The sequence below is a fragment of the Nycticebus coucang genome, chromosome 10, assembly GCF_027406575.1.
Source record: "Nycticebus coucang isolate mNycCou1 chromosome 10, mNycCou1.pri, whole genome shotgun sequence".
In the NCBI taxonomy this organism is placed as follows: Eukaryota; Metazoa; Chordata; class Mammalia; order Primates; family Lorisidae; genus Nycticebus; species Nycticebus coucang.
Genome location: NC_069789.1, coordinates 27,983,730 through 28,009,462, shown reverse-complemented (window position 1 = coordinate 28,009,462; position 25,733 = coordinate 27,983,730). Strand labels below are relative to the sequence as shown.

The following is a 25,733-nucleotide window of genomic DNA, read 5'->3' as shown; positions in this document are numbered from 1 at the left end:
CATCCTATCTAAGGTAGTAACACACACACACACACACACACACACACGCCTCTGTTTTATTTCTTTGTTTTATTATCTTTATGAACCTTATTACTATCTAAAATTGTCTTGTTTCTTTTCTTTTTTTTTTTTTGCATTTTTTGGTCGGGGCTGGGTTTTGAACCCATCACCTCTGGTATATGAGGCCGACGCCTTACTCCTTGAGCCACAGGTGCCGCCCCATTGTTTATTTTCTAGTTTATTTTCTATCTTCCTCCAGTAGAAAGTAAGTTCTATACCAACAGAGCTTTTCTATATATTTTTCACAGTTTTATCTCTAGTGCTTCTACGTAGAATGAAAGAGGTACACAGCATTTGTTCAATAAATGACTAACTTCACTGCCACAAAATTCATGCAGTTCTCTTATAGAAAAGTTTATTAGGTCCTTGGTTATTTAAGCTATTTACCATATTAAATATAACAATTTAAAATATTATTCATTCTTTTCCTGGTCCCTAGCAGACAAGAATACATCCCAAGAAAAGGCTGACACTAGAGGAGAAACAAGAAAACTATAAAACTAGACACAAACACTAAAACAATAGTCTGGAACTACTCTGGTTCCTGGGACTCAGGAACCATGATGTAATGGGTTATGATGTAATGTTACGTACCTTAGAACTAGATAAAACTAAATATCAACAAGTTTCTCCAACTTTCCTTACTCTGTTTTATTTTCCTTTATAACATTTAATCACCACCTGATATTTACATATTTATATGTTTATTTCCCTCTTTCTACTATAAAAAATTATTTGAAATTATTATTTGTTTTGTTCAATACTGTATCATCAGCATCTAGAACAGTGGTCTCAACCTTCCTAATGCTGTGGGCCTTTAATACACTTCCTCTGGGTCGTGACCCACAGATTGAGAACCGCTGATCTAGAATAATGCCTAGTTCTTAGCAGACTCTCAACTTTTAATAAATAAATAAATGTATGGAAAAATAATAAAGTAAGGTCAACATAGTTGACTCTCAAACAATAGGGCTTTTAACCGCTAAGTTCACATATATGTGAATATTTTCCTTCTTCTGCCGTTCCTGAGAAAGCAAGACTGAAACTGGGCCCAACAGAGTTAAAATGATCTGGTAACCAGTAAACTTTCTTGAGCTCCATAACAAAAAAGAAAACACTTTATTACAATCCTCTTGCAACAAATGGATCGATAGGCTGAGACTGATTAGGACCCATACAGCTGGCTGGAACTAGGCAGAATACACTTACTCACCTGATACGTGACCTTTTGACATCATAGGGCTAAAAACTCCACCCTCAGATCATGCTAACCCTGACATTTTCTGAATATGTGACCTATGAAGAAGCATGTAGGGTCAAAAACAACCCTTTCCTTCTAGCCAATCATTCTCCGGCCATGAAATCCCACTTTTTCAAAATTTCACCCTTAAATCTATGGCTACATGGGAAGTATAGGGAAACAGATTTGAACCTGATTCCCATCTTCCTGTTTGGCTGCCTGGCAATAAAATTTTCTCACTGCAAAAATCCAATGCTTTGGCATTTGGCTTTCCATTGGGCAAATGAACCCAATTTGGTTCAGAGACAAGACCAACTCCTCTTCCTCATTCTACTGCATGAAAGCATTTTTTTTTTACATTTATGTACTTGCCACGTTTATTTCTATAACACTCTTTTAATCACCCCAAAGTACCCAAAGCCATCCTAAGCTGATGAAAACATAAGGTCCATCTATTACCTAGAACTCCGATTCACCTTGGACCAGTGGTTCTTCTCATCTGGGGATTTTTTTGTCTTTTCTTCTTTTTTTTTTAATTGTTGGGGATTCATTGAGGGTACAATAAGCCAGTTTACACTGATTGCATTTGTTAGGTAAAGTCCCTCTTGCAATTGTGTCTTGCCCCCCAAAGGTGTGGTACACACCAAGGCCCCCCCCACCTCCCTCCTTTCCTCTCTCTGCTTTTCCTTTCCTCACCCCTCCCTCCTTCTTTCTCTATCTGCTCTCCACTTCCTCCACCCCCACCGTGACCTTAATCATTATTAATTGTCCTCATATCAAAATTGAGTTCATAGAGGACTCATGCTTCTCCATTCTTGTGATGCTTTACTAAGAATAATGTCTTCCACTTCCATCCAGGTTAATACGAAGGATGTAAAGTCTTCATTTTTTTAATGGCTGAATAGTATTCCATGGTATACATATACCACAGCTTGTTAATCTATTCCTGGGTTGGTGGGCATTTAGGCTGTTTCCAGATTTTGGCAGTTGTAAATTGATCTACAATAAACAGTCTAGTATAAGTGTCCTTATGATAAAAGGATTTTTTTCCTTCTGGGTAGATGCCCAGTAATGGGATTGCAGGATCAAATGGGAGGTCTAGCTTGAGTGCTTTGAGGTTTCTCCATACTTCCTTCCAAAAAGGTTGAACTGGTTTGCAGTCCCACCAGCAGTGTAAAAGTGTTCCCTTCTCTCCACATCCACGCCAGCATCTGCAGTTTGGGGAATTTGTGATGTGGGCCATTCTCGCTGGGATTAGATGGTATCTCAGGGTGGTTTTGATTTGCATTTCTCTAATAGATAGGGATGATGAACATTTTTTCATATGTTTGTTAGCCATTTGTCTGTCTTCTTTAGAGAAGGTTCTATTCATGTCTCTTGCCCATTGATATATGGGATTGTTGGCTTTTTTCATGTGGATCTTTATTATGATCCACTTCCATTTAACAAATAGTAAATATATTTTATCTTTCTTCCTTAGCATTTTCTTTTGTCTAGCTTACTTTATTATAAGAATATAGCATATCATATATATGTATGTATAAATAAACATAATAATATGTGTTAATTGACTATTCTCATTATTGGTAAGGCTTCCAGTCAACAGTAGGTTACTAGCAGTTAAATTTTGGAGGAGTTGAAAAGTTGTACTCAGATTCTCCACTGCATGAGAATGGTCAGCATCCCTAATCCCCATAGTGTTCAAGGGTCAACTTGACTATAAAGTATTTTTACAATATTTATCCAAAAAGATTAAAATTAAGAGTTTTAATATTTAAATAAGATTCATTTATCTAAAAAATTTTTATGGAATACCATATTTCACCAGTTATTTCCCACAAATATGGCATTACTATAGTAGAACCCAGATGTTACCCAGGCAATTGCTCTTTCAACAGGATCAGACTACAAAGAACTGGTTTCATTTTCTTTCATCTCACCGGAAATTGTAAAATATCTTAAACTGCCGTAATAAATAGTAAAATCTTCTTTCTGACAGCCATTCTGGAACAGATACAAGTTCTACTTCCTCTTTATCATCACCTATTTTAATAACCTAGAAATATAAAGTGCAAAAGTATGACTTTATTTCATTTGAAAATATGTATTATTTTCAAGAAACTAAGAAAGCCTATATTTGACTCATAACTTTTTGCCTTCATAATGAAGCTTCTTCTACATCTAAAACCTTCAACCACTTTACCTACACTCAAATTTATTTCCCTTAAACATACTGCTTCTATACTTGCCATTTGCTAATGCTATTTCTTGTGCTTCCAAAGATAGAATATAAGAAAAACCTCCTCCGCACCCTGAGATATTTTCACAAATAGCTGCTCAATTTTGTCTCATAATTTTCATATTTTCTATAAAAGTAATGTTTATGAACTTAATTTTAGCTACATTTCTGTATACTTTTATACAAAGTAACAGATATTATAATATATATGGATTGTAAAGGGCTTTAAAAGTCCAAGGTGGCTTATAATCCCACTACCAGATTCTTCATTTGACATTCAAAGACTACATGCCCTTCCTCAAGGAATTCTCTCTCTTCCCTCAAATCCCTCTCCCTCATCCAAAGGTTAACATTTTAAAAACATTTCTTCTAGAGATAAAAGTATGCCTATATCAGCACATCTGTATCTATGTATATATTTTATTTATAGAGCAGTTGTCCTTGCATTCTTATGCGATATTGCACATTAGAAACTTTTCCACATCTGCACATACAAAACTACTTCATATAGATGTGGTTTTTCCCAGGCACACGTAAGAGTTTATTTTAGTTCGGAAGCTGGGAAAGCAGAGAAAGGCAGATAGTCATAAAACAAATGGTCAAAACAAGTAATTGGATAATTTCAACTTGTGTTAAGTATCAAAGAGCTATATAAGAGTATAGTAGGAAGATTTCTACATTTTACAATGAAGTTTCTGACAAATGTGCTAATGAAGAGCATCCTTTTCTTTATTATTATAATTCCTATTATGCCAGCAAATGCCCACTCCTTAAAAAAAGTATACCAAATATTAATAAAGTACTTGAGAGGTGAAAAAATTCTTAAAATTGAATCCTCAAACCTAAATTTCTACAAAGAAGAAAAAATGTCACTATTCAATAACTTTTTCAAGGAGAAATCTTATACCTAAACTCTTCCTCAAATGACCAGGTATCTCTGAATAGATTAATTTATGCAATTAAAATCTAAATTGGATAATATTTTTCTATTATAATTACAAATGCTGATATTACCTTTGATATAAATGAAGCAGTAGTAATCCAGTATTCTTTACAATGTTTAGCTGTATGGGAAGAGACTACCTGAAGATCATATGGATTGTAAAGAGCTTTAGAATTATTCCGAGGAAGGCAATATACAAATTCTCCATCGTCTTTCAGACATTCCTGAGATTAAAAAAAATTTAATTAGACTAAATTAACTATTAAAGTGGCTAAAAAGATTGCTGATAAGTTAAAATAATTTTAATATAGATTAAAAATAAGAACAACGTCATTGAGGAAGGCTAATATCAAATTGTGTCTATAATCAAAATTTAACAAGATCTTACAGAAGATTTAATATATTCAAATATATAACATGATATAGTGACAAAAAATTCAGAAAAATGTATCTATATGCTTACTAACACTTACTAGTAGGCATTGGCTAACCCCCAAAACTTGACAATACACCTTTTACATATATACCACCTTCCAGTAAATTTGTCTGCCTTTTGGGCATATCAAATTTATCATTTATTTTGAAAATGAAGGTGGTAACAATAGGTAATATTTGTTAAATAAGCAAAAAATATTTAATAATTGGTTCACATACATTATCTCTATAATCACAAGTTTAAACTCTTAAATTTATGAGAACTAAGGTTTCAGATGTAGGTGTAGGAAGAGAAGATCCTATTCAATCTTAAATCAGGTATAATAAATGAGGTTTCAAGATATAGACTTTCATTCCTTTCACAGCTTCTACCCTCTAGTCATGAGACCTTGGAAAAGCTAAAATTTCTATGAAGAAAGAGGCCAGTGGGAAGAGGCCAAGGAGAAAATGGAAAGCATAAAGAAATACAGAGAAGATCAGATAGAAAATTAGGTACCAGGGAGTAAGAGAGTGAGGATACGATATCAAAAAAAAGATTATGATTGCTTTTTAAATCACAAAAAAAGCTGATATTCAGAAACAAAAGAGTAGACTCAAATTTCAGGCAGATGGTGCCCTTTCCTGGGAACCCAATGAGTTACAAGAAGTGGTAAAAATGAGACAGATGAAAATATTTTGAAGTGTTATAGATTTTTATATGCCTTATCCATTCTCCATTCTTTAAAAAGTAAAATGAAATGATGTCAAATACTTTTGCATTTGCCATGATTACAATGATTATATTTTGAAATTAATGTAATGCCTGAAGTGGATTAAATAAAAGTTAAGATATAATTTCAACATCGATTTTTAAAGATCAAAATGGAATAAAATAGAATAATACCTTTATAGTAGTCTTCTGACTTGAAATTTCACAACTTTTGTATTTCAAACTGTATTGTGGTAGTATAGTTTGCCAACCAAGCTTTTCTCTTAGCCTAATAATATTTCTTATCATGTCATCATCTTCTGGTTCTGGCATAGAACATTTTAAAAAGTCCAATGTAAGTGAAAATATGGGCATCACTTAACGATAATGTATAATATTCCAAATTTTTCTACATAGAGAAAAAATTTAATAGTAACTTATACTTAACCTTTACATAAAGGTGATACATATATAGGAGGAGAAAATATAGTGTAAAATTCAGTTTTAACAGGAGCTGAAAACAGGGAACAGTATTTAACTATTTAAGAAAGATATCACAAAAGATCTAATTCCATAATTACACAGATAGTTAGCAAAAGAAGATACTAGGAACAGAAGCCAGGTATTAGGCTTTTCCTAATAAATCCCTGAGCTATTCTGGAGCCAGTAGGATCAGAAAATCAGGGATGACAATGTGGGGTGGAAATATTCTTCCTAAGAATATGCATCTCATATGTCATAGACCCTTTTCCGATCGTATCTTTCTTGATCTCTTGGCTGGCAGCTAATGATTCTCTCTTTGATATAGTCTCTATTCTTGGCTTTTATTCACTGTGCTATACAGGTTGGTCCTTAAACTTCTTTTTTGATAGAACAAATCATGCACGGAGAAACAAGTAAAAAGCCATACTGGCCAAACTAACAATGCTAAGAAGTTACATTTCTGGTCCTCCAGAAAATAACAAATACCATCTGACTAAAACAACTTCTTTATTAAGGATTAAATGAGACTTGAACTCTTAGATAAAACAGTGCTATTACTAGGATGAGACAGGAACCTCATCCTTTTTTTTTTTTTAAAGACTAAGTTCTTTCTTAAATTTTATGCCATAGGCGCCTCACCTGTCATCTGAGTCTGAGCCTTTTCAGTTGCTTAATAATGGAAATTAATTAAAAATACTTTTGAAAAGAAAGCTAGCTAACACTGGACCTTAAAAGAAGAGGAGATATATTAAAATTAATATTTAGAAGCTCACATAAACTATGTCCAGCAAAGGGATAAATGACACTATAGATCCAGATTTAAAAATGTATAACTTCTGTATATACAGAAGTCAAAATAATGTGATGTTGACTTAGAAAAACTGATGAGTAGAACAGATTAGTGTCTAGAAATATAACCATGTATAAAAGATAATCTGGTAAGTGAAAAAGGTACAATTCTAATCAACAGAGGAATGATTAACTATTCAACAAGTCAAAATAGGAAAGTGATTAGCCATTTAGAAAAATATGCAATTATTGTAAGCATAAATTATAGATTGATTACAGATATAAATGTGGAAAACAAATTATAGAAATAGAAGAAGAAAATATGGGAGAATATGTTTATAAACATTGGGTAGCAAAGACTACCTGAAAAAGAATCAAAGTACATTGAAAATAAAACAATGTTAAATTTGACTTCCTCAAACTTAGCAACTCATACAAGGAAAGCCACCATACACAAGGTTAAAATATAATTAACAAGTTCAGAAAAGATGTTTATAACCTATATAACAGGCTAGAGATTAATATACCAAATATGTAAATAATTGTCAATCAGTAAGAAATAAACGATACTGTCATAGAAAGATGAGCAAACAATTCACAGGAAAAAACCAACAGCCCATAAATACACAAAAAAGTATTAAACCTCATTAGTAATCAGGGAATTGAAAATTAACACAAAGGAAAAGCATTTCTCACTCAGACTGGAAAAAAAATTAAAAATTGGAAAATATCAAAAAAATTAAACATCTAGAGCAAGATGGCAGACTAGAGACATCTAAATACCAGATACTCACAGTTAGATTGGGGATTCCAACCACCTCTGGCTAGAGTGGCCTGCCCAGAAACATTGTTCTGGGGACACAGTGAGATAGTAGGCGACTTCAGGAGCCCATTCTCAAACTTAGCAAGTAGGAGGTGGCCGGGAGCAGTGCAGTACCAGCACAGAAGGCAGGTGCCTGGGTGTGGCAGAGGCTTGCTGGCACTCTGGCAGAGTGCTAGAGACAGAGAAGGTCTGTCCTGCAATTTTCTTGGACTTGGGTGCTCACTGAAGCTTTCTGGGAGGGTTTAAATGACCAAGTGAACTTGAACAGTAACCAGCAATGAGGAATGAACTATCAGGCAGGGTGGAATTCCCATTGGTTTGGCTGATGCTAGGGCCTGTCATTATGGGAGGGCCTCCAGAGGCCAATAGCCCACAGGGTCCCAGCACATGGCTGGCTCTGGCATGGCTGCTAAGTTAAGCAGCCACACTAGGAGTGAGTTGGGCTGCTTCCCATTCCCTAGAAAAGCCTCTTGTGGCCAAGGAGCACTGAGCTAACACAGACATTTAAGAGAAGAGAGTAAAAGCAGAGCACTGCTTAGAGAATTATGGGACTTCATGAAGTATTTAAACATACAAATTATAGGTATCCCTGAAGGGAAGAAGAACAATCCAAAGTTATGGAAGTCCTACTGGAGGATATCATAAATGAATATTTCCCAAACAACACCAAAGATTCTGACACCCTCCCTTTAGGTGGATCTTGAACCAGGGTTCATCTAGAATACTTAAGAATATAGGTATACGTGGAACATTTCTTAAACCAATTGAAGCCATCTATGACAAACCTACAGCTAACATTATACTGAATGGAATAAAACTGAAAGTTTTTCCACTTGGAACTGGAACCAGACAAGAATGTCCTCTATTACTAGTACTATTCAGCATAGGGCCGGAAGTTCTTGCCAATGCAATCAGGCAAGAGAAGGATATAAAGGGCATCCAAATGGGGGCAGAGGAGGTCAAACTTTCACTCTTTGCCAATGATGTGATCTTATACTTTGAGAACCCCAGAAACACAACCACAAGACTCCTGGAAGTGATCAAGAAATGCAATAACATCTCCGGGCATAAGATCAGTGCCCACAGATCAATCACCTTTGTATACTACAATAAGAGCCAAGTCAAGAAACTAGTCAAGGACACAATTCCTTTCACAGTATCTTCAAAGCAAATGAAATATTTAGGAATATATCTAACAAAAGAGATGAAAGATCTTTTCAAAGATAATTATAAAAACCTACAAAAATAAATAGCAGAGGATATTGACAAGTGTAAGAACATGCCGTGCTCTTGGTTGGAAAGAATCAATATTGTTAAAATGCCTATACTACCCCAAACAATCTAGAGGTTCAATGCAACCCCCATTAGTAACAATAGCATACTTTGAATAACTGGAAAAAATAGTTCTTTGTTTTTGTATGGCACCAGAAAGACCTCTGTATAGCCAAGGCAATTCTTAAAAAGCCAGAGGCATCACTCTACCAGACTTTAGGTTATATCACAAGTCTACAGTAATCAAAACAGCATGGTATTTGCACAAAAATAGAAACATAAGACATATGGAACAGAATAGAAAATCAAGACATGAAACCAGTCTCTTATAGCCATCCGATCTTTATAAACCAAACAAAAGCATACAGTGGGTGAAAAATCCCTATTTAATAAACGGTTCTGGGAGAAGTGGATAACCAAATGCATAAGACTGAAACTGGACCAGCACCTTTTACCACTTATAAAAATTAACTCAAATACCCCTGTAATATGCACCACAGGTGTGATCCCACTGATCCCCCTCCCTCCACCCACCCCCCCTCCCTTTCCCACTTCCCCCTATTGTTAAGTTGTAGCTGGGTTATAGCTTTCATGTGAGAGTCCCAAATTAGTTTCATAGTAGGGCTGTGTACATTGGGTACTTTTTCTTCCATTCTTGAGATACTTTACTAAGAAGAATATGTTCCAGCTCCATCCATGTAAACATGAAAGAGGTAAAGTCTCCATCTTTCTTTAAGGCTGCATAGTATTCCATGGTATACATATACCACAATTTATTAATCCATTCGTGGATCGATGGGCACTTGGGCTTTTTCCATGACTTAGCAATTATGAATTGGGCTGCAATAAACATTCTGGTACAAATATCTTTGTTATGTTGTGATTTTTGGTCTTCTGGGTATATGCCCAGCAGAGGAATTACAGTATTTGCGAAACTTGGTAAAGGTAGAATGTAAATGTTTTGGCACAGTAACTGAGATAACGCCGGAAAGGCTATGTTAACCACTGTGATAAAAATGTGTCAAATGGTTTATGAAGTGAGTGTATGATACCCCATGATCATATCAATGTATACAGTTATGATTTAATAAAAAAAAATTAACTCAAGATGAATAAAAGACTTAAATCTAAGACATGAAATGATAGAAAAAAATTCTAGAAAAAAATGTGAGAAAAACTCTTGAGGATGTCAGCCTGGGAAAGATTTTATGAAGAAGACTTCAGCAGTAATTACAGCAACAATAAAAATAAACAAATAGAACTTAATTAAACTGAAAAGCTTCTGCACAGATAAGGACAGAACAATTAAAACAAATAGACAAGCTTTAGAATGAGAAAAGATATTTGCACGTTACAAATGTAACAAAGCCTTGATAACTAGAATCTACAGAGAACCCAAATTAATCAACAAAAAAAGATAGCAAACATCTATCACTGAAGAAGAGACATGAACAGAAACTTTTCTGAGGAAGACAGACAGATGGCTAACAAACATACAAAAAAAATGCTCATAGTTCCTAATCATCAGAGAAATGCAAATCAAAACCAGTGAGAATGGCCCACATCAAAAAGTCCCAAAGCTGCAGATGCTGGTGCAAATGTGAAGAGAAAGTAACATTTTTACACTGTCAGTGAGAGTGCAAACTAATATAGCCTCTTTGGAAAGAAGTATGGAAAATCATCAAAGAACTCAATATAGACTTTCCATTTGATCCTTCATTCCCATTACTAGGCATCCATCCAGAAGGAAAAAAAAATTATCATAAGGACATTTGCACAAGATTGTTTATCACAGTTCAATTTACAACACCAAGATGTGGAAACAACTGAAGTGCTGATTAACCCATTAATGGATTAATAAACTGTGGTATATGTATACCATGAAATACTACTTAGCCATAAAAAAGATGGAGACTTTACATCTTTTTTATAGTAACCTGGATGGAGATGAAACACATTCTTCTTGGTAAAGTATCACAACAATGGAAAAGTAAGTATCCAGTGTACTCAATACTAATATGAAGCCAGTAGATGAACTAATACATGCCTACACAAGAGAAAAACTCAATTCAAGCTGGGGATAAGAGGAACAAGAGAGGAGGGTAGATGAGAGGAGGGAGAGAAATTGGTGTGCTCCCAGCTAAAATGTACAATGTAAGAGTATATGGCACACCTCCTAGGTGGGACACAACTACAACAGGAACTTTACCTAACAAATGAAAACTGTATTACTGTAATGTAATCATTTATACCCTATTAATTGTAATAAATAAATAAAATAATTTTTTAATGTATAAAAATTGTGAAACAGAAAATGTTGACAATAATATTTCTCTTGTGCAATATTATAAAAGTATAAATTAGCACATTCGTTTTTGATGATTTGGCAGGTTTAACAGATTTAATAAAGACTGCTGGGAAACAGAAGCAATTTAGGGCAAATAAAACAAAGAATACATCTTCAGAATAAATAGTTAGGAACACACATCTTCCAAAAAGCTACAAAAATACAATTTTCTAAAAAAGAGTTTAATTCATGACAGAATTATGAGTATTCACTAAAAACAAGCAATACATTATGTACTTAACATTAGAGGGTGATACACCTCCCTAGAATGCTGAGTGTATGGGTCTGATCCAAGATAACCATTCTTTTCTGTTTTTTCTTTTTTTTTTTCTGAGACAGAGTCTCACTTTTTCACCCCTGGTAAAGTGCCATGGTGTCATGTTTCACAGTAACCTCAACCTCTTGGGGGCTCAAGGTATTCTCTTGCCTCAGCTTCCTGAGTAGCTGGGACTACAGGTGCCTGCCACATTCTTTAAGAAATATGAGAAGACTGGTGCACATCCTGTTTTCACGCTGAGTTAAGAAAACAGGTATGAAGGGCAAGGTCAAAAATTCACAAAGTTCAAGAGGCAGACATCTAGAGAAAAATCATAAACAAGAATAGGTAGCACAATAAAGACCGAATTAATTTTGTCCGTTTTAACACAATACAAATCTTTTGTTAATAGCTACAATAAAACCTCATCAATGAATGTTGAGGCTAAGCTTCCAGATCTCTCACTTTATAATTTTATGAGGAAGCAATACTATATGATAGAATTTTCAGCAGGGGTGAGGGATAGAGTGAAGGCAATATTAAAGAAGAGTTCTGGCAGCTAAGGGTAAAACTACATATCCACTTCCTCAGGATAAAAACAAATACTTTCCTTTAAAATTTTAAAACAGAGTTTCTGCTGATTGGGAATTTACAATATAACGAGCATATTATTTTATAATGTGAATATCCTTGTAATGAAAGATAATATGTGAATCATCAAATGAGTAATACTGTTAGTAAGTGCTGCATTAATCTTAAATAAAGAGACTTTAAACAATGTAAGGATTTAGATGGATGAAAAGCAAAAGAGGGAAAATTAGACAAGATGTCATCTAAAAAGAGTGAGTTAATTCCAAATGAATCCATCAACATGGATGAATATGAAAAGAACAGCAGGTTGCAATAGGATACAATAAAATGACATGTATGCATACATATTAAACTTTTATTGAAGCATAAATATATATACGCAGCAACTAGTATGCTCATAGTTTAATGAATTTTAAAATTTAACATACTCCTGCAATCAGTACATGAATCAAGACAGAAAAAAAACAATCAATCCTAGCATTCCTGAAGTCTATTATGATCTATGAACAATAGACTTAATAAAAAATAAAAATAAAATTATGTTAAAAAACAAACAAACAAAAAAAACCCTTCCAGTTACCATTCCCACTTCACCCCATTCCCACAAGTGATGACTATATTGATTTCTAAGATGAGAGATGAGTTTTGTTGTCACATCTCATTCCTGACACCACTTACTAGGGCCCAGGACTGGCCAGGTCTTCGCCCGGTTTAACTAGGTTCCTGATGCAGACTGCTAAGTTACCTTGCTCAGGTCTGTTAGGTGCCTAGTTTAGCACCTAGGTATCTGTTAGTTCTGTTAGGTATCTAGTTTAGCTGGGGGAAGAGAGAGAAAGAGAGAGAGAGAGAGAGACTTAGAGGGGGTAAAGCAGTCTTAGAATAGATAGATCTTAGTCTTTAGCACAGCTTGATAATCTTCAGCAGAGAGAATGGTGCTGGCATTCTGCAGGCAGAAGAGGAGACAGAGTCAAAGTAGGCAAGTCTGTGATAGAATGCGCATGCTCCTGACTGCCTTCTCCTCCAACCTAATATATGGCTGATCTCATGCCTCTGAACGCCACAGATGTAGAGACTGCCAATTCACCACTGCTGTCATCTTGTGAGCTCTCATGCCTGTTAGAGCTAAATCCCTCTCTATGCCCTTTCCACCAAGGTGTTCTCTTATTGAGCTATACAGGTGTTTCTTATAACTCTCACTCCTCCTAGCCATAGGCTATATGGGCTGCTACATTTTGTCTATTTTTTTCTTTATGTAAATGAAATCACAGTATGTGTTCTTCTATATCTGTAGCTATATCAATATTGTGTGTGAGCTTCTGTATACACAATAAAATGCCAATTTAGGAGAAGTATTAGTTATCTGTGGCTGTTTATCTAGCTGTCCTAAAACTCTGAGGTCTAAAACAATAAATATTATTTCACAGTTTCTATGGATTAGAAATTCAGAGAGGCTTTGGTAAGTGGTTCTGACTCAGAGTTTCTCATGAGGTTGCAGTCAAAATGTTTGCCAGGGCTGCAATCAGCTGAAGGCTCAAATGGGTCACCTTCCTGGATAGCTAACACACATGGTTATTAGCAGGAGGCCTCCATTCTTCACCACATGGACTTCTCCCTAGGGCTGGTTAAGTATCTTCAGGAGGTGACAGCTAGCTTCCATTGGAGAGAATGATCCAAGAAAGAAGGTAAGAGATGCTGCTGCTATACCTTTTATGACTGAGTCTTAGAAGTTACACTCTGTCACTTTCACCATATTGCTTGTTAGAACTAAGTCATTAAGTTTGGCTCTTCTCTCCCTTTAAAGAGGGAAATTAAGACTCCACATTTTGGGGGAAGAAGTGGCAAAGAATTTGGACAAATTTTTAAAAACTACAATGGGTAAATGTAAATGTAGAAAAAGTATAGGAAGTCGGAGCATGATGGTGAATGGGATGGACATGTAGCCCACCTCTCCCAAGTCATCAGGTGAGAAGGAGGGGGCTCTGGATCTTTTCCCCACATGGATTATTGGTGTGGACAGACAGGTGGAGACATGTAGCTAATTGGCATACAGATTGCTGTATATGAGGTGTAATTTAAAACCAAGGACTCTGTTGTAGAGATTTTGCCTGCCTGGCCAAACTGGCCAGTTGCTGGCCCCTCCCTCATGAAGGACAGCAGTTCGCAATTCCTGGCAAAACCCAATTGATGAAAATTTATTCCTGAGCCAAGTTTGGTGACCAGAAAGGGGTGCCATTCAGAGCCACAAGGGGTTAAGCAGCCTGATGGAAAATTGAAGGGAAGGGATCCCGCCTGGGAAACACATTTTGAATTGTCCGAAATGGTGGATACCTTCTCCCAGAACAACAGGAGTGATTAAATAGACCAGACCATTCCTGGCAAGGAATATTGGTGTGGGCTGGCAGTTCAGGCTGTGCGGTGAACCGGCAGGTGGCTGGACTCAAAAGTCCAGAATCAAAAGTGAGACTCTGAGCCACAAAACTGAGGAAAAGGTCTCCGAGCACCGCAGTGGCGGGAGACGGCTGCAACAGAAGCCAGCGGCAGCCAGCCCCTCCCCCACAGATGATTCCAGTTGCCAGTTTGCGGGAGAGTGGAAGGATTTGTGAAGTGTGGACTCCTGCACTGAGTTGGGAGGTCAGATAGGAGCTCCGGAACAGAGCAGCCGAGGTTGGACAACAATTAGGAAACAAACTTTATAGAAACTCCAAAATGGCGATGGGCCAGGTAGGGTGGTTACTGTGGTAACAATGTAAACTGTGAATCAGGTATAAGCCGGGGAACCGCTCACAGCGCCACCTGGTGTCCACAAAGTATATTACATTATAAATATATTCCTATGAAAGTTGATCCCTATGTCATACATATAAGATGTACATTTGTATATACATATAAGAATAATATTTTTGTGGTTGGTGCCTTTTTTTTTCTCTCATTATTTTCTTGGAGGAGCTACTGTTGATTTTTTATTTTTTAATTTTTTTCTATTTTTAATTTTTTCTTTCTTCGTTTTGAACTTTTTTATGAGCACCACTTTTTTTTCCCTTCTCTCTTTTTCTTTTTCCCTTCTTATGGTTTCCGAGAGTGATTACATCAGATTTTTAGAGGGTTATTTTCATTCATTTGTTTTGTTTGTTTTTTCCCTTTTTTTCAATTATTTTATGATTATCACTATTTTTGTTGTAGTTTTTTTTTTTTTTCATTGTCTTTGTGTCTATGTGTTTATGATTGCTCGTGCATCTCTGGGCTTGTGTGTCTGGTAGCCTTTCTATCTGTTTGCTCATTTGGTCTCAATGTGTTTGGTGTTTTGCTAAATCCTCAGGTTGGCTATTTTCCCTAACCCCAATTTTCACATTCAACAAGAACAAGGGGGAACAATGAATGACTTCTGATTGGAGCCACCTCTCAATAGAAGCTCCAGTCTGGAGGGAGAGATAATGACCAGAAAGAACCTAACAAAGCTGAAGGAGGGAAGCCGAGCTGAGACATGAGATAGATAATTGCTTGTCTTCCCTGCTGAGGCAAGCTTCGACTCCAAAGAAACTATTTTCAGGTACAGACCTCATCCCAAAGAGGTAGTGTGGCCATCCCCTCCCCTAAAGAGTTGCTTGATTTCTGTGTGATCTCTACTGGTGAGCGATAAACTGAGGCTCTCTTCCTCACCCCACCGAAGGGAATTGCTGGAAGTTGGGACTCCTTCTCCAGAGAGCCCCTGCGGTGATTCAAGGAATTCCCTTGTCTGGCAGGAAATTTGAACAAATATTTTCTTGCCACCTTGATCCTTCAGCCTACCCACCATGCCCCCACCCCATCCCTGCCTGGCAGTCTAGAAGTCCAACTCCTCCAGAATCCAGAATGTCTGCATTTCTTGGCTAGGATCAGGCATTGCATAGATGGTAGCAGTACAGCTGTGCTGTACCTGTGAATCCAGTAACTGCACAGAAAGACAGAGGGAAAGGTGAATGACCTGGCCCCCCAAAAAGGGTATCTTAGCAGTAGACAGAGGCTTGGGTTCCTGCATTGCAGGTGGAAGCTCGAAAACTGCTTAGGTGCACAAACCCAAGAGGAAGCACCTCCTGCCCAACTTCAGCATTAGTAGAGTAATCCTGCTGGAGTCTAACTCCAGAGAGTCATCTCCCCAACTCTGTGGCCTGCCAGAAGGAACAAGACCTCACCCTATAGGGATTCCAGAGCTCCAGAACAGCAGCAACAAAGGTGCAGTGGCTGAGGAAGAAATTCTTTTGCTGTCTGGATATCCTCAGGTTTGGACTGAGCTTAGGTGGAACTTTCTTCACATGCCATTGAGCACCTGAAGCAGGCAGACCTCAGCTTCCCCTGCTGGATGGTGGTAGACTGTGGTAACCATGAGGAGGAGGCAACTACACCTCATGTTGACTCTGGCAGGCACATAGAACTGGCACATTTGTTTATTGGACAGAACAGAGCCCCAGAGACTGGGTTAACAGAGACTGCTGGTGGGAATACTAGAGACTGGGGTGACCAAAGTTCGGTTGTGAAGGATGACCAAGGTGGGGTAAGAGGCATCAACCCCCTGGCTCTAAATCTCCTACTGGACAGGCCCCTCTAGCCCCTCAGAGCACCAGAGGTGCTCAAATCACACTTAAGCTGCCAACAGACCCCTAACATCTAGTTACTGGAGTCATCTTGAACTCTCCAGCTAGAGAGTGGGGCTATTTTGGACAACTGGTCTGGAACTCTTGAACTGGACAAATTACCCGAGGACCCTCCAAGGTGGGACCCTGGTTTTACTGTAATTGGAAGGCTTGATTGTCCTCTTCCAGATATTACTGGTGGGGGAAGGGACGTCCTAGTTGCTTATATTACACCAAAGCTGAGACTGAGTGTAGAGTAAAAGGGTTTGAACACAATAATTAAGAAAATGCCATGAAGGCTATGTTAACCATTTCAGTGAAAATATTTCAGACTGTATATGGGACTGGCACATTGTATCTCATGATTGCATTATCGTACACAGCTATGATTTAATAATAAAAAAAGAGTTAAAAAAAGATCAATAGAAAATCAATCATAAAGTAGTGGGGCCTTGAAAATTGGGAAAGTGACATCTTGGAAAATTCTTACCATACTAAAGACTTTGTTCTTTGAAATTTTGCTGAGCCTCCTTTGCCAGTCGAAATATTATCCCAATATTAACCCAAGCCTAAATTTGGGGAAAAAAGTAAACAACCTCTTTTGAGGTTGTCTCAATGGAAACTACTGATATTCCTCATGAACTACCTCCAAAGCTTCTGCTAGAGGTCTTAATCTTAGATTTATAACGAGGCTTATTCCTGACAATGCCATGGACCAAGTAAAAGGTGTGACTCATAAAGACATACCATAACCCCTCTGTCCAAGGGCTTGAAAAATATTTCCAGTTTATATTTACGGTAGTCTAAAGACTGGGTCTGAAAAATGATTCTAAGAATGATGAATAAAAACTGAAGAAATGTAAAAAAAAGAAAGAAAAAGTATAAAACCATAAATGGAACAGATAGTCACCAGTTTCAGGATAGTTGTTATCTGACTCTTAACAGTAACCTCTAGGAAAGAGAACAGGGAGAGGGAATGGTGGAGAATGGCTTTAGCTGCTCTGTAATGTTACAGTTCAATAAGTATGTAACATTGCTGTGTAACAAATTATACACTTAGTGTCATCAAACACCCTAAATTTATTATCTCACTTTTTCCTCCGGTCATGAATCTGGCAAATTTTAGCTAGGTCCCCTACTCAGGGTCTTCCAGGGCTGAAATAAAAATGTCAGCTGCCTATATTCTTATTTGAAGGCTAGGCTACTCCTAGGGTTTTGGGTGGAATTCATTTCCTTGTGGCTATATGACTCAGGTCCCCATGTGGTGGTTTTTTTTTTTTTTTTTTTTTTTTGCTAGCTGTTGGCCAGGTACTATTATCAGTTACTTTTAACCACTTATGGGTCCTTGCCATGTGGCCCCATTCACAGTGTGGCAGTAGATCATTCAAAGGCAATGGGAAGGCCTCTGCTATTGCTTCTGGTCTCATCAAGGGCTTATCTGATTAGGTCATAATTACCCAGGATAATCTCTCTTTTGATTAACTCAAACTCAACTGATTAAGGGCCTTAAATATATCTGTAAAAATGCTTTTGTCATACAACATAACATAAAAGCATGGGAATGATATTCAATCAAATTCACAGGCTCTGCCTTCATTTAAACGTTAGGAATCAGAACACAGGAATACTAGAGGATATCTTATAATTCTGCCTACTATAACTTCCTTTTTGAAAAATGACAATATGTTAACATTAGTGAATACATGATTAAAAAAAATTAGAGACAAGTCTGTTGAGCAGTCTGTAGTGCAGTGGCATGATCATGGCTCACTTTAACCTCCCATTCCTGGGGTCAAGTGATCCTTCTACTTTGGCCACCCAAAGTCCTGAGATTAAGTTATAAGCCACTGTGTGTGAACTATTTTCTTGAACTTTTTATATCTTTAATGTTTCATAATTTTTTAAGAACATGAAAAAAAATCCTATGTACCTTTAGCTATCTATGTATTCATGAATTCATAGAAGCTAAATAAAGAGATCTAATAAAGAAATATCATCTTTAAAGGATTAGAGTTTTATTTATCTGGCAGTCATTAAGCCTGAATTGTTGGCCTTTCTTATACTGGATATCAATTTCAAAACACTAAAGAACAATGTGCCAATATATAAAGAATTCTTCATGTGTAGCAACATGTGCCATTGAAATAAAAGTCACCATATTAATCTTCCAGATAAATAACAAATTACTACAAATTTAGGGCTTAAAACAACACATATTATCTCACAGTTTCTGTGGGTCAGGAGTCTTGATACAGCTTAACTGGATCCTCTGCTTTAAGTTTCAATGTCTGAAACTGAGGATAGGGCTGGATTCTAATTTGGAGGCTGTACTGGGAAAAGATCTGCTTTGAAGCTCCCTTCAAGTTATTAGCAGAATTTCTTTTCTGGGGCCATAGGAGTCATAGAAGCTTGTTTCTTCAAAGCCAACAAAGGAGAGTGAGAGAGACACTAGAATGAATCTGATAGCAATAGGGAATCTTCTACAACATAATATCATCACAGCAGTGACAGCCCATCACCTTTCCAATCTGCAGTATTCTATTGCTTAGAAGCAGTCACAGGTTCCACCCACACTCAAGGGAAGGAGACTACTATGTCTATGCACGTTTTGTAGTGAGGCATTTATAATTTTGAGGATATTTCTTTTTAAAAAGGAAGAAGCATCTGTGAGTGAGGGGCTCTAAAGTTTAAGCTTCAATAGCTTTATGATCAATCCACCTTTGTCATGGTATTTCAGTGAAATTAGAAAAGGAGACTTTTCCTATAAAACTTAAAATATTAATACAAACACAAAATTCAAGTGTAGAGACAATACAAATAGGAAACTTCAGAAGAGGAAAATCTTTTTCAGTGGAACTATTTGAGGATTTGAGACATAAAATTGTAAAATAGAACAATGCCAACAAGTTTTACTACCATCATGTTTTACTGCAAATTTATCTTATTTATAGTTCTAAAACAATGCCTTTAAAGATTGCTAATTAAGAACACAGTCATTCAGGTAAAGGATTAATAAATTTTGGTATATGTATAACACGAAATATTGTGCAGCATTAAAAATGGAGACTTTACCTCTTTTTTTTTTATTAAATCATAGCTGTGTACAATAATGCAATCATGAGGTACAATGTGCTGGTTCCATACACAGTCTGAAATATTTTCACCGAACTGGTTAACATAGCCTTCATGGCATTTTCTTATTGTGTTCAAACACTTATACTCTACACTTAGTAAACTTCACCTGCACCCTTCCAAGATGCACCCTAGGTGTGGACCCACCAATCACCCTCCCTACCCCTCCCTTGCCCCCTTCTCAATATTCTTGTAACTGAGATTGGGTTATAGCCTTTGTATGAAAGCTATAAATTAGTTTCATATTAGGGCTGAGTACCTTGGGTTCTTTTTCTTCCATTTGTTGGATACATTGCTAAGAAGAACATTTTCCACCTTCATCCTTGTAAATATGAAAGAGGTAATAGTCTCCATCTTTCTTTTCAGCTGCATAATATTCCATGGTGTACAAATACCACAATTTGTTGATCCATTCATAAGTTGATGGGCACATGGGTTTTTTCCATGACTTATCAATTATGAATTGGGCTGTAATAAACGTTCTGTTACAAACATCTTTGTTATAGTGTGATTTTTGGTCTTCTGGTTATGTACCTAGTAGAGGAATTATAGGATCAAATTGCAGATCTATTTTTAGATCTCCAAGTATTCTCCAATCATCGTTCCAAAAAGACCGTATTAGTTTGCATTCCCACCAGCAGTGCAGAAGTGGTCCCTTTTCTCCACATCCATGCCAACATCTCTGGTTTTGGGATTTTGTGATGTGAGCTAATATTACTGGAGTTAGATGATATCTCAAAGTAGTTTTGATTTGTATTTCTCTGTTGGTTAAGGATGATGAGCATTTTTTCATGTGTCTATAGGCCGTGTGCCTGTCTTCTTCAGAGAAGTTTCTCTTCAAGCCCAGCCTGAAATGGGATCATTTGTTCTTTTCTTGCTAATACGTTTGAGTTCACTGTGGATTCTGGTCACTAAACGTTTGTTGGAGGCATATCCTGCAAATATCTTCTCCCATTCTGAGAGCTGTCAGCTTGCTCTACTTACAGTGTTCTTAGCTGTGCAGAAACTTTTTAGTTTCATCAGGTCCCAGTAGTGTATTTTTGATGCAGCTTCAATTGCCTGGGGGGTCCTCCTCAAAAAATATTCACCCAGGCCAATTCCTTCAAGAGTTTTCCCTGGGCATTCTTCTAGTATTTTTATAGTTTCATGCCTTAAGTTTAAATCTTTAATCCAGTGAGAGTCTGTATTAGTTAAAGGTGAAAGGTGTGGGTCTAGTTTCAGTCTTCTACAGGTCGCCAACCAGTTCACCCAGCACCATTTGTGAAATAGGGAATCTTTTCCCCACTGAATGTTTTCAATTGGCTTGTCAAATATCAAATAACGGTAAGTAGCTGGGTTCATTTATTGGTTCTCTATTCTGTTCCATATATCTACCTCTCTATTTTTGTGCCAGTACCATGCTGTTTTGATCACTATTGATTTATAGTATAATCTGAGGTCTGGTAGTATAATTTCTCCTGCTTTGCTTTTATTTCTGAGTAATGTCTTGGCTATTCAAGGTTTTTTTCTGATTCCATATAAAATGATATATTATTTTTTTGAGATCTTTAAATTATGACAATGGAGCTTTAATAGGGATTGCATTAAAATTGCATATTACTTTGGGTAGTATGGACATTTTGACAATGTTGATTTTTCTGAGCCATGAGCATGTTATGTTTTTCCATTTGTTAACATCTTCAGCTATTTCTTTTCTTAGAGTTTCATAGTTCTCTTTATAGAGATCTCTCACGTTCTTTGTCAGATAAACTCCCAAATATTTCATGTTCTTTGGCTTTACTGTAAATGGAATACATCCTTGATTGTTTGTTCAGCTTGGCTATTGTTGGTATATAGAAAGGCTACAGATTTATGGGTATTGATTTTGTATCCTGAGACATTGCTGTATTCCTTGATAATTTCTAAGAGTTTTGTAGTAGAATCCCTGGTGTTTTCCAAATATACAATCATACCATCTGCAAAGAGTGAAAGTTTGATTTCCTCTGACCCTATATGGATACCCTTGGTCACCTTTTCCTCCTTAATTTCGATGGCTAAAACTTCAATTGCAATGTTAAAGAGCAATGTAGACAATGGACACCCTTGCCTGGTTCCTGATCTGAGTGGAAATGGTTTCGATTTAATGCCAGTCAATACAATATTGGCTGTAGGTTTGTAGATGGTCTCTGTTAGTTTAAGAAATGTCCCTTCTGTACACATTTTCTTAAGTGTTCTGATCATGAAGTGATGCTGGATATTATCAAAAGCTTTTTCTGCATCAATTGAGAGAATCATATGGTCTTTTTTTAAATTTATTTATGTGCTGAATTATATTTATAGAGTTACATATATTGAACCAGCCTTGAGACACTGGGATAAAAACCACTTGGTCATGGTGTATAATTTGTTTGATGTGTTGCTGAATTCTGTTTGCTAGAATCTTGTTGAATATTTTTGCATCAATATTCATTAGTGATATAGGTCTATAATTTTGTTTTCTTGTTGAGTCTTTTCCTGGCTTGGGGATCAAGATGATGTTTGCTTCATAGAATGTGTTGGGGTAGTATTCCTTCTTTTTCTGTATTTTGGAAAAATTTGAGAAATATAGGTACTAATTCCACTTTAAAAGTTTGGTAGAATTCTAAGGTGAAGCCATCTGGACCTGGGCTCTTCTTTTTAGGGAGATTTTGTATAGTTGATGCTATTTCAGAACTTGATATAGGCTGGTTCAACATTTCCACCTCATTCTTGCCAAGTCTTGGGAGGTGGCATGCTTCCAAGTATTTGTTGATTTCCTTCACGTTTTCGTATTTCTGAGAATAAAGTTTCCTGTAGTATTCATTAAGGATGTTTGAATTTCTGAGGAGTCTTGTTATTTAGTCTTTACCATTTCTGATTGATGAAATGAGAGATTTTCATCTTTTTTTCCTGGTTAGGTTAGCTAAAGGTTTATCTATTTTATTGACCTTTCCAAAAAACTAACTGTTTGATTTATTGATCTGTTGTTGTATAATTCTTCTGTTTTCAATTTCTTTTAATTCTGCTCTAATTTTGGTTATTTCTTTTCTTCTACATGGTTTGGGATTGGAACGTTCTTCCTTTCCAATTGCTTGAGATGTCCCATTAACTTGTTAATTTCCTCTCTTTCTGTTCTTTTGAGGAAGGCATGCAGTGCTATAAATTTCCCTCTTAGGACTGCTTTTATGGTATCCCAGAGGTTCTGAAAATTCGTGTCCTCATTGTCATTTTGTTCCAAAAATTTGTTTATTTCCTTCTTAATCTCGTCTATGACCCAGCTATCATTCAGCATGTTATTCAGTTTCCATGTTTTCATATGAGTACACAGGTTCTTTTTGTTACTGAGTTCCACTTTTATTCCATGATGGTCTGCGAAGATGCAAGGAATAATTTCTATTCTTTTAAAATTGCTGAGGTCAGATTTGTGATCTGAGATGTGATCAGTTATGGAGTATGTTCCATGAGCTGATGAGAAGAATGTGTATTTAGTTTGTTAGGATAAAATGTTCTGTAAATATCTGTTAAATTCAATTGTTGGATGGTTAAGTTTAAATTTTCTTTGCTTACCTTCTTTTTGGATGATCCATCCAATGCCACTAAAAGGGTGTTAAAATCTCCAACTACTATGGACCTCGAGGTAATCAAGTTGCTCATGTCCGTTAGAGTTACTCTTATAAATTGAGGTGTATTTAGGTTGGGTGCATAAATATTAATAATTGGAATCTCATCATATTGAGTCTTGCCCTTAACAAATATGTAGTGACCCTCCTTATCTTTCCTTACTTTTGTTTGTTTAAAGCCTATTGTATCTGCGAATAAAATTGCAATGCCTGCTTTTTTCTGTTTTCCATTTGCCTGGAATATAAATGACCATCCCGTCATCCTGAGTCTATATTTATCTTTTAAAGTAAGATGAGATTCTTGTATGCAGCAGATATCTGGTCTGAGTTTTTGTATCTAGTCAGCCACCTGTGCCTCTTTAGAGGACAATTTCATCCATTCACATTAATTGAGAATATTGATAGGCTTGGTAGAAATTTGGATATCAAGTTTTTCAAAAGAGCAGTGGACATTTTTAATCCTTTCACTACTGTGGAATTTGGAATTTGATCAAAAGTTTCAAAGTGAGTTTACTTTTGTGGTGGCGAGTTTCACTGGCCATTATGGAGAATAGGTCTGAGGATATCCTGGAGAGCTGGTTTAGTTATGGCAAATTTCTTCAACATATAAATGTCATTGAAGTATTTAATTTCTCCATCATAAATGAAACTCAGTGTAGCTGGGTACAGGATCCTGGGTTGAAAGTCATTTTGTTTTATGAGATTAGAAGTCAATGACCACCCTCTTCTGGCTTCAAAGGTTTCAGCAGAGAGATGAGTAGTCATTCTAATATTCTTCCCCTTGTATGTTATGTTTTTTTTTTTTTTTTTTTTTTTACGTCTGGGCTGCTTTCAGGATTTTCTCCTTCATATTAACTTTAGTAAAGTTAATTATGATGTGCCTGGGGTATGTCTTATTCGACTTGAGTCATGCTGGGGTTCTGAAACTATCTGCTATCTGGATTTCAGGATCTCTTGGCATGTCTGGAAAGTTTTCTTTCATAATCTCATGAAGAAGGGCCTCTGTGCCTTGTGAAGCTACTTCATCACCTTCAGGAATCTCTATAAGGCGAATATTGATTTTCTTTGAGTTATCCCAGGCTGTCTGAGAGAATGATCTGTTTTTGCTCTCCATTTCTCTTCCTCTTTGAATGTTTGGGATCGTTCAAAAGCTTTATCTTTGATGTTGGAATCCCTTCTTCTGCCTGTTACATTCTGTTACTGAGGGATTCTACTGAATTTCTCATGTTATGTAAGGCTGCAACTTCTTTTCTCAATGTTTCTAAATCTTTGGTGATTTTGTCTTTGAATTCATTGAATTCTTGAGACATCTTATGAGTTAATTCTACAATTTTTACCTCCATCTTTACTTCCATTCTGTTGATCTTGTTTGCAATCCTAATACTAAATTTGATTTCAGACATTTCAGCTATCTGTTTGTGAAAGGAATCCTCTGGATTGGCTGTTTTGTCATTCCTTGGGGGAGTTGAACTGTTCTGTTTATTCATGTTGCCAGAGTTTTTCTTCTGATTCTGCCCCATGATTGTTTTTCAGTGTTTAGCAAGATGAGCAGGTAAGGTGAAATTGGACTGGAACCTTCTACATTTGTGGTTGACCAGCCCTTCTCCTAGGAACTGGGACTGATGACTGCAGCTTTTCCTGTACAATTTTGCAAAGGACTGGTACAATACTACAGTCTGTGACTCTAGAGGCCTTCTTGGTGTAGTTGGGATAGGTGACTCTGTCTTTTATTCAGCTGATCTCTCTCCAGTCCTTGTGAATCAGTAACTCAGGTTGCAGTTTCAGCTTTGGTGAAATACAAGCAACTAGGACATCGCTTCCCCCACCGGTAATATCTGGAAAAGGGCAATTAAACCTTCCTATTATAGCAAAACCATGGTCCCACCTTGGAGGGTCCTCGGGTAATTTGTCCAGTTCAAGAGTTCCAGACCAATTGTCCCAGACAGCTCCCACTCTTTAGCTGGAGATTTCAAGAGGACTCCAGCAACTAGATTTTAGGGGTATATTGGCAGGTCAAGTGTGATTTGAGAGCCTCAGGTACTCTGAGGGGTCAGAGAGGCTCATCCAATAGGAGGTTTAGAGCCAAGGGATTGATGCCTTTCACCCTACCTTGGTCGCCCCAGTCTCTGGTATTCCCAGTGGCAGTCTCTGTTAACCCAATCTCTGGGTTCTGTCCAATAAGCAAATGTGCCAGGGCTATGTGCCTTCCAG

At 36.7% G+C, this 25,733-nt stretch overlaps 1 protein-coding gene across 1 annotated transcript in view; it reads right to left on the bottom strand.

The window, feature by feature from the left end:
* The window catches only part of DNAH14 (dynein axonemal heavy chain 14), an 862,921-nt gene that overhangs the window by 819,624 nt on the left and 17,564 nt on the right, over positions 1-25,733 (bottom strand). Inside the window, 3 exon segments of the mRNA XM_053607548.1 lie at positions 3,241-3,356; positions 4,554-4,706; positions 5,801-5,931. Of these exon segments, the coding sequence (XP_053463523.1) occupies positions 3,241-3,356; positions 4,554-4,706; positions 5,801-5,931 (400 nt within the window).